The 10,547-nt window shown below is 41.0% G+C and overlaps 1 protein-coding gene across 1 annotated transcript in view; it reads right to left on the bottom strand.

Annotated features, from left to right (window-relative positions):
- Positions 1-569: 569 nt before the first annotated feature.
- Arih1 (ariadne RBR E3 ubiquitin protein ligase 1) overlaps positions 570-10,547 on the bottom strand; it is a 62,401-nt gene continuing 52,423 nt past the window's right edge. Inside the window, exons 11-14 of the mRNA XM_048329941.1 lie at positions 10,339-10,396; positions 5,902-6,162; positions 5,101-5,213; positions 570-3,900 (exon numbers count right to left, since the gene is read on the bottom strand). Of these exons, the coding sequence (XP_048185898.1) occupies positions 3,816-3,900; positions 5,101-5,213; positions 5,902-6,162; positions 10,339-10,396 (517 nt within the window). The 3' untranslated portion in view covers positions 570-3,815. The remainder of the gene's footprint in view (positions 3,901-5,100; positions 5,214-5,901; positions 6,163-10,338; positions 10,397-10,547) is intronic.

Here is a 10,547-nt window from a genome sequence, read left to right as displayed (position 1 = left end):
GTTCCAGTCCCACATGGAAGAATGTAAAGCTGTGAGCAACCTCCTTGACCTCCTTGAGCCTCATCTTCTCCCTTTATGAAACAGCAATTTACACCCTGCTTGTTTTACAATATAACTAACCTCAAGTGCTTTGGAGACCAAAGTGATAAATGAATTATCTTGATTATATGGCCAACAGGACCAAATTAAATTGTCCAAAAATCTTGACTTGTCTATAACACAACGAACATCTCCACCTTGAAGACAACTCTCTTTATCACAATGAGACAAATCAATTTGTAAGAGTGAGCTAAATGGAAGAAAAACAATGAAACTCATTCACATGGCCAATTAAATTCCAAGTTCAAGACACAGAAATTGGAAAACTTCCAGAACAAATTCTGAAAGTGTCATTGCCAAGCTAAATGTTGGGGATGGTGTCATTCACAGTTCCCTGCAAAGAAAATGAACCAAGTCCTGATGTTTCCCATTAAGCAGGAACAGTGAATAAGACACCTAAACAGAGAAGACTGTTAGCCAACTAAAAGTTCTATTTTTTCCAACTATAAAGAATAAATGTAAGTAACTAATGGAATAACAAAATAAAAGTTTATTTTATTAGAATTAGGAATGTTCTTTCCCTGTGGGCAACCTGAACAGTCCAGTTACAATGAAAATCTAAGAACAGTCATTTCCACAGCACAGGTGCTCTATGCACAACATTACAGGGCTAGGAGCATTTCATCAATTCACCAGTCATCTGATTGTCTCACCAACCCACCCCATCCCATCCCCCAAGTGCTCGGTACCAGGATGTGGAACGAAAGGATGTGATGTCTTTTTCTATCTTTGTACTAAATTTTAACTCCAAAATCACAGCTGAACCACATTACACTGCAGATTCAACCATTTCAAATCAAGTCAGTCAAGTCTTGGATTTGTTATGTGTGTGTGTATGTGTGTGTGTGTATATACACATGTATTTATATTTAAACACACATAAAACACATGTAATCTGGGTCACAGAAAATTACACAGAATTGTGTCTGATGATATCATATGCTACGCCATTTCATCGTTATGTGTCCTGAGCTTTGGATCAAAGTTTTACTGTAAATCACTGAAAATGCATCTGCTGTTCAATGAATGGATCAAATGAAACATGCACTTTGCAAAAGGCAATGTGACTGACCTCAGAACAGCAGGGAGACCCCAGTGCTTCCTGTGACTAGAGCCCTCGGATAGGCATACATAGGTGAAATAAGCTGTCATACAATATGGCTCGCCTATCCCAGCTGAGGGCACTGACGCTATAAACAACAGAAGAAATTAACTCCTGGAACTATTGTCTAGATGTGGGGAAAGCCATTAAGAGCTTAGAAATAGCAGAAAAGGCCAGGCTACCTAGACCCACACAAAACTAGGGAATGCATCCAGCAATGCATCCCTCAGGTCATTGGCCAACATGGGAACTAGAACCCATCTCTGGAAAGCACAGTCCCTCTTGGGTGGCGCTGATACTGTCAAGTGCACACACTGTTGCTGGACAGGTGGAGATACAAGGGGAGCTTGGAAGGGGGACTGAGGACACTCAAACCTAGATACTGTAAAGTTAGCCGGTGTATGTTCAAACACCACGTACACAAAGCATTTTAAGGGAACCACAAGCATATGTATATAACAGCTCTGGCTGCTCTTCAGTTACCAGGGAAAGAAACTTAGTCACGCTATCTTAAAAAAAAAATCTTGAGTTTTCATAGATGTCATTTAGATTGGTGCGGCTATTTAAAGTCAAATGGAAGTTGGGGAAAGAAAGGAGAGGAAAATGTGGAAGCAGCAGACACTGAGTTCAGGTCTGCACTGAGGTGGAAAAGGGGACGAAATGGACAGAGCTGACCCTAAAGCAACAAGTGGTTCAGGAAGCAGCATAACATACTCAGCAAACATTCACTGATTTTGTTTTTCGTTTTTTTTTTTTTTTCTGGGAAAAGAACAGTTGCAAGTACATCTCATGTAACAACCTTTTCTAAAAGGAAAAGTAGGGTTTATTCAGCAAAGCCTAACTTAGGCAAAAGGCCAGAGGAAAGTGAACCTACTTCCCAATGGAGTAATAGATGTACAAATGCAAGAGCAGACAAGGCTGCCTCACAAACGGTAAACACTCCCCAGGCACAAGACAGTGAAAGGAAGACAAAGAGGTCCTCAGCCAAAACTGGCATCTAGTAGTTACACCTCTTGATCTAGTTGCCTAGTTCACTCTGCGCTCCTGTAGGAAACCTGACCTGTTGAAAAATATCACAGCCAGAATGGCCTAAACAGGTAGAGTTAATAAAACCACCACCATCCTTTACTTTTAACATAGCTTTTTAGTAGAAATTTCATAAAAATGGACTTCACAGCTAAAATGTATTATAGTTTTTCTATTTGCTGACAGTAGAAAAGAAGCAAAGTCATACTTCTACATAAATGCACTGGCAGGAACTGCAGATCGGGGGGTGTCTGCCTTCACACATTGGGCCCACTGCAACACACACAAGCAATTTCAGGATGTGCCATTTTAAATTCACAATCTGAGATTAAGTGAATGGCTATTTATTTATATTTAAAGCAAAAACATTCTAAACACCCTAACATAAAAGGAGGGATGAGATGAGCCATAACTAAAACCTTAAAAGGCTCAAAGCAGCAATTAAGGGAAAATAAAACAGGAAAGGATATTAGGAACCACTTCCGCTGGTTGTGGGGAGCGCTAGGAGCCTACAGCTCTGTTCCTGACCTGGGCATCAGGGCTGGGTGGAGCCTGAAGTCAGCGAGGGGCATTAAATCAAAGACAAACCACCCAGGACCTGGAGCACAAACCAGACTGTGGCATCTAGTCAGAACTTCATCTCTCTCTCTTCCTGCCCGATGGCTGGAAACTCAAGCATCAGACCATGGCCAGGCCAAAGACATACCAAAATCAGGAAGGGGAAACGGAAGCACTCCAGTCAGGTGTTGCAGAGGTGTTAATAAACAAGTACATCTTCATCCCAACCCCAACCCTGGGGAGATAAAGCCAACTGAAAAAAATGCACAGCAAATAGACATAATCTTGAAGACTTTTAAAGAATAAATATTTTTTGTAATTAAACATTATGCAAACACGTGCCACGCTTGCTTTGTCCATGCATATGCGCTATATACAATTTTGAAAAATACTGTGTTGTCCTCTTGTTTTAAAAGTCATATACAAAGTTTTTGTTTTGTTTTGTGTGTGTGTGTGTGTCTGTGTGTGTGTGTGTGTGTTGTTTATTTAATCCTCTCGCTGCTTATTCCTCTCCCTCCCAAGAAGTTTCCTTACAAGGAGCTAATAATCACTCACTCCTGATCTTCCGGTATGACCAGTCACCCTGTGTGGGGGGTGTATCTGAATGTGTACAGGGGAGGAAGGGGAAGAGGTCCTTGACCAAAGTACAACAAATGGTTTGGATGTGAAGAACAGTGTCAAGGAGCTATTTGAAACTTTTAACTGTGCTACACTGAGGAAAAAGAAAAAGAAAAAAGGAGTCAGCTTTGAAAATGAAGCTACGTTACAAGTTAAAGTTGGAGGGCTTTTAGTGTGTCTGTCACACTTTTGTTGGCGGCCTAGAATACTGTTGTACAATGGTTTATCTACCTTTTTTATTACAATATAATTTACTTAAACTTTCCGTTAACAAAACAGAATTCTGGCACTACAGACCAGCGGTGTCAGAACAGGCTTAGTGCCTCCTTGTTTGTGTTTGTGTGTTTTGTTTTAATTCCATGAGCACTCTAGATGGTAAAGTTTTCAGAGTTCATTTTATGCAGGGCCATTCTCAGTCCTCAATGTACTCCCACAGATCTTTTTCGTAGCCTTCATGCACATGCTGTAATAAAACCCTTCGTCGACTCTCACAGTATCTGTAATCAAAGAGAAAAAGAACTTGTAAGCCTCTGGTTAACTAAGAAGAAATGGAAACATTTACTTAACTTTTAAAACTAGCTGAGGCAGACTTGGAACCAAGCACTGTCTTTAATAGGCACATTTTCAAAATGAGATGTACAGACTATCACACTGCTTCTAATGTTCTAACAAGACCCTCGCCCACTTCTGCTCAGCTGAAGATCAAGCCCAGGGCTTCAATCTATGACCTCAACCCTAGAATGTCTTTTGAAACTATGATTCCCAGTACTAGAATTTAGTTGTAGATAATCTGGTAAGACTCAGAAAGGAAGAATTCAATTCCATAGTTAAGCAGATAAACAGTTTCATGCCATTTATTCACATTTGTAAAATCTTTGTCAACAGTAAAAGCACAATATACTAGCTACAACTGGCCAAGAAGTAAAAATACTAGTTAGGCCTAAATGTCTATACCTTTCAAATGTCTAATTTCCTACTGATATTTAAAAGATATTGAAGTTTGTGAAGAAAAAAACATGGGAGGATTTTTATGCTGTGAAACCAAACCTTTTGCATCTTTGCCTTAAGAGGTTATCATATCTTTAAATACCATCTTACTGACAAGAGCAAATATCAACCAAGAGATTTTTTTAAGTGAACATAAACACTTTAAATATTAAGTTCTTTTTTGGGGTCCAGGCCTGGGGCTTGAACTCTATGCCTGGGCTCTGACCTTGAGCTTCTTTTTACTCAAGGCTAGCACTCTACCACTTGAGCCACAACACCACTTCTGGCCCTTTCTGTTTATGTGGTACGGAGGAATCCAACCCAGGGCTTCATGCATGCTAGGCAAGCACTCTACCACTAAGCCACATTCCCAGCCCTACATACCAAGTTTTTATACCTCACTTACCAACACTCCTAACACACAAGGTTCCCAGGAAAAGACTAACATCCTATTCTCACCCCTTGTCCTAACCCTAGTCCTTCTCCTCCTCCTCCCCCCACAGGGTACCAACTACCTAATTAAAACTAAACTGAGCACAATCATCCAGCCGAGTAATGGCTGAATTCCTCCTCTATAACTGCTGTCTCCAAGATACTAACCTTGCCAACTTAGAGGCATGGCTGCTCACTGCTGGATATTAAGTCCAGTTTTGCCATACTGACCTTCAGCATAAAGTATTCTAGACTACCACCAACCATGAAAATCTCACCTGTATTTATCTTGTACTTTCTGCTTAATATCCTGCAGAGAATCTTGGGAAATATCTCGCTCGAGGTAGCCTGAAAGCACCTCTGTGGCATTCTCTAGATCTGCTTGGTTATTCTGCAAGAACAAGAATACAGAATAAATTATGGATTCAAGAAAAAAAAATCAAATGACATCATCTTTCAGATTGTTATCAAGCTCAACAGTGATACTACCAATTTAACCAATGGTCTAATTATACCTGCAAAGCTCTTTATGTCTTTCACCTGTAAGAACTGGTGCTCTCCAATTTAGAATATTTACAATGTTAAAAGAGTTAGAAATTAATCTATTACCACTGAAAGAATATTGAAGACAAATGAAGCTCTATTCTTGCTCACACCTGGATGCAGGTACTTCCTGATTGCACGAATGCATCTACTTCAGAGTGCTAAATACAACTTTATCTTCCCAAGAAGCACTATGTTCATCCATATATATATATATATATATATATACACACATACATATATTATATATATATATACACATATACATATACATATATATCAAATACGGAGCTGGGACTCAGGGCCTGAGCACTGTCCCTGGCTTCTTTTTGCTCAAGGCTAGCACTCTACCTTTGGAGCCACAGCACCACTTCTGGCTTGTTCTGTGTATGTGGTGCAGAGAAATTGAACCCAGGGCTTCAAACATGCTAGGCAAGCACTCTACAGCTAAGCCACATTCCCAAGATTGTCTGAAACTCTATCTCAGGTGCAAAAAAGGCCAAAGTGGCTTTTTCCTCATGAAGGAACTATCCTACCTCAAAGATAATGGACTGGTTATTCTTTTTGAGGTAGAAAGCGAAGACATAAGTGTACATGAGTGTGGCACGACACTGGCAGAGGACATCGACGGCTTTCTTCAGGAACTGCACCTCAATCCAGGACATATTGTGTTGCTGCATCTCCTCCATCTTCTGCTTCACCTGAGCATACAGCTTGTGCTCAAAGCGCAGACTCTGCATGTGGTTCATGTAGCGATTACAGTAGAACAGGTACCTCTGTAGGGCAGCCCGGGACCGCTGAACCCAGTCAGAAAAATAAAGGTCACATAACTAGAACACGTACCATGCACGAGAGCTAATATCAAGTCAGGTCACAATGAAATAGTGCCACCAGTCTCTTAGAATTGCCATTTATCAGAAAGAGGAATGATAACAGGTATGGATGAGGAAGAAAGTAATTTCTGTACTTTGCTGGTAGGAATAAAATCACTACAGAAAATGGGTGGAAGCCCTTCAAACAACAGAACTGTCCAAAATCTGGCAACCCACACTAGCCAAAAGAACTAAAATCATTCTGAATATTTATTCATCCAATATTGTTCACAAGTCAAGATAGAGAGCATACTAGGATTCCATCAGTGAAAGATAAACATAAAAAAATACAAAACATATATTGCCAGGTGCAGGTGTCTCATGCCTCTCATTCTAGCTGAGCTCTGAGGATCAAGGTTCAAAGCCAGCTTGGACACAGAAGTCCTTGAGACTCTTATCTCCATCCAATAGACCACTCAGAAAATGGGAAGTGGCACTGTGGCTCAAGTGGTAGAGCACTAGCTTTGAGCTAAAGAACTCAGGGACAGCGCCCAGGCCCAGACTTCAAGCACCATGACCAACCCCCTAAAAAACCAAAAAAAAATTCAGTGTGAGAGAGTGTGTGTGTGTGTAGCAATGGAATACTACTCAACCTTCAAAGAGGGGGAGGAAATGAGGATGGATTCAGGGAATTCTTGATCAAAGGGTACAGTACGTTCTACCAAGGTAAGATGAACTAAATTTTGAAATTATACAATAATGTATCATAAAATAAGAGAATAAATTTCAAATGTCTCATCAATAAAAAAAAGGTAGGTTAGCAAAGGACAGAACTAACAAAATTGTCTTCATTTTATCATATGTATACATATGCCATTTATACATATGCCAGAAATTACATTGTACCCATAAGCGTATACGGTAATTTAAAAGTTGGTGTATGAGGGGAGGGCTGAGGAGGAAGGTAGTAGAAAAATGAGAGAGGGGGTAACATGTATGACAAGAAATGTACTCACTACCTGATGTATGTAACTATAACCCTTCTGCACACCACCTTGACAATAAAATTAATTTAAAAAATAAATTTGCATTTAAAAGTTAAAGGAAAAAAAAAGTTGTACTAGTCCAGTGGCTCATACATGTAATCCTAGCTATTAGAAGGCTGAGATCTGAGGATTCTGATTCACAGGCAGCCTCAGCAGTAAATTCCATGGTATCTTATCTCCAATTACCTATCAAAGGCTGAAGTACAGCTGCGGCTCAAATGGTAGAGCACTAGCCCTGAGCCAAAAAGCTAAGGAACTGCACCTGGGCCCCCTGGGTTCAAACCCCAGCACTGCCCCCCGCCCGTGTCTCTCTCTCTCTCTCTCTCTCTCTCTCTCTCTCTCTCTCTCTCTCTCTCTCTCTCTCACACACACACACACACTCTCTCTGCACACTCAGCCTGGCAGCCATAAGCCATTTAAATTTAAAACATAAAATTCAGTTCCTCAGTGCCTAGTAGTCACATCCAGTTAGTGGCCACTAAAATAGACAAGTGGTGACAAAAAACAAGCCAGAAGCAGGGACAGACAGACAGTGCCAAGTAAAACCAGGCATAAAAGTTTGAGATTCCATTTCAATGGAAAGAAGCTGAGTATGGTGGTGTACACCTGTCAAACTGGGGTCCAGGCAGGTGGCTAGGCTATCTGAAAAAATAAGCCTTGAAAAAAAAAAAAAAGGGCTGGAGGGGTGGCTCAGCAATAGAGTGCATGTCTGGCAAGCACAAGGCTCTGAGTTAAAACACCACCTGGGGTCTGCCTGGGCTGCAATTCTACTGTGCTTTCCTGAGTCACTGTTCAGAACAGGCATGTATGACCTAAGTCAGTAATGAGCTAAGATGGAATCTCACTTTTTTTTTGGGGGGGGGGGGAGGGATTGGGGCAGGGGAGAGGGGTACAGGGACACTGAGTTTGAATTCAGAGTCTTACTAAAGTTGGTTTTCTATCACTTAAACCAGGCCTCCAGTTCGGCTATTTCATAGATAATTGGCAATATCTCACAAATTTGTTTGTCAGAGTTGACTTTGAACCATGATCCTCTCAGATCTCTCTCAGCCTCCTCAGTAGCTAGGATTATAGGCAGCAGCACTCCCTGCTATCTGACCCAACTTGGCTTTTTGGTGGTTATTCTGGAGTTAGAGTTTATTAAATATTTCTGCCTGGGGGCTGGGGATATAGCCTAGTGGCAAGAGCGCCTGCCTCAGATACACGAGGCCCTAGGTTCGATTCCCCAGCACCACATATACAGAAAACGGCCAGAAGCGGCGCTGTGGCTCAAGTGGCGGAGTGCTAGCCTTGAGCGGGAAGAAGCCAGGGACAGTGCTCAGGCCCTGAGTCCAAGGCCCAGGACTGGCCAAAAAAAAAAAAAAATATTTCTGCCTGGGCTGGCCTTGAACTGTGATCCTCTGATCTACACTTACTACTAAAAAGCTATATCTGCCAAATAGCTAAGATTATAGGCTAGTAATCATAGTTTATCCTAGCACTTTTCTGCACTGGTTATCTGAGACAGGTAGGAAGAAGTGTCTCACTTCCTTCCCAGATGCAGGCCTGTACAGCAACCCACCTATTTACAATCCCCTAGGCAGCTAGAATGACAATTGGGCATGACTATGTCCAGCTATCAGTTTTGATAGGTCGGTATGTTCCAGCTGGCTTCAATCTACAAACCTATCTCAGCTTTCCAAACAGTATTATAACTCACCGGCCCCCAGCTCAGAAATGTTAACATAAGGTCTCATTATGGAAAGCCTGACTCAGTCTGGACTTAAACCTTCTATGTAGAATTCAAGGCTGGCTTTGAATTCTTAAATCCTACCTGTTTCCCACATGTTGGGATTACAGGCATGTCTTACCATATCAAACCTACAAATAAATTTTAAGGAAATGTCAAAACACAAAACAATAGGCCAGACATGATTGCTCAAACCTATAATCCAAGTTATGTGAAGGTGGAAAAGCAGGGATTTCATGGTTCAAGGCCAGCCAAAAGAAATTCTCACAACCCCATCAACCAACTGCTGGGCACAGTGGTGTATACCTGTTATCCCGGCTAGAGATGTAGCACATGGCAGGGTGTTGGGAGGCTCATGCCAGTGAATTACAGCCTTGGACAGTCTGGGCATAAACCAAAACTTGATTTTGAAAATAACCAAGGTAAAAAGGAAATGGAAATGTGATTCAACTGATAAAAAGTGCCTTTGTAGGCAAGTGGGAGTCTCTGAGACCAATCCCCAGTACTGCCTCCCCTCCAAAATCAACAATAGCTATTTAAAAAAAGAAAGAGAGAGGGAGGGAGGGAGAGAGGGAGGGAGGGAGAGAGGGAGGGAGGGAGGCAAAATAAAGTAACAAACAGGTGCAGGCCATGTTTTGGATTATAGCCCAGATGAGAAAATCATTTGAAAAGAGTATTTCTTATTTCTCAAGGAGTTTCTATAAGCATAGAAAGTGAAGAACTATTAAATTCCAGAGTTCTATAATTTCGATAATTACCTAATGAAGGAACAGGAAGTGTTACACAAAGCTATCCCACACTAGTGTTTGAATCCTTTTTATTACAGCAAATGATTTATTCCACAACGGGAAATATCCTAGCTCTTCATAAAACCAGTCTTAAATCAGCTCATCTATCTATAATCAAGAGGGCTTCATCATAAAGACCGAGGTCAAAAAGAAAACCAAAGTGACATATTGTCCAGACAAAGCAGTAGGGCATCCATCCAACAGTTGCTATTTTCTGTTCTCTTTTCTGAGTGATAGGGAGTGGGGATAGGGGTTGATACCATGACACAACTGTACCCTGAAATTATTTAACATGAATAGCATAAATAAAAGAAAGCAAACAAGTGAATAAGAATTCTCTTATGGTGGCCTGTGGTAGCACAGTCTATAATATCAACATTCAGCAAGCAGAGGCAGGAAGATCATGAGTTTGAGGCAAGCCTGAGCCATTCAAACCCTGGCTCTAAAAACCACTAGAGCAAAACAAAATACAGTGATCCTGATGAGCAACTTGGATATGATCCCCAATCAAGATAGTGACCCCAAAATATAGTGATCTTGATAAGCAAGTTGGAAAAGATTCCCCTCAATTATTACTCTATTTATAATGTGTACTCACCTCCTGTGCATCTCTTGCTGCCTTCGCATCATCCTCATTATAGCGGTTACAGTTATACCTTACAAAAAAGAAGAGATTCCATAAAACCATGGTCAAGAAAACAAAGTGAATCACAGCATTTAATCTGAATGTGGACATTATCTACAACAACACTGCATTTTACAATAGACAGACTAAGACATTAGAACACCCAATCAGTTTACCTACAC

The sequence above is a fragment of the Perognathus longimembris genome, chromosome 20, assembly GCF_023159225.1.
Source record: "Perognathus longimembris pacificus isolate PPM17 chromosome 20, ASM2315922v1, whole genome shotgun sequence".
Taxonomy (NCBI): domain Eukaryota; kingdom Metazoa; phylum Chordata; class Mammalia; order Rodentia; family Heteromyidae; genus Perognathus; species Perognathus longimembris.
The sequence above is the reverse complement of the archived record's forward strand: the minus strand, read 5'-3'. Positions and strand labels throughout refer to the sequence as shown.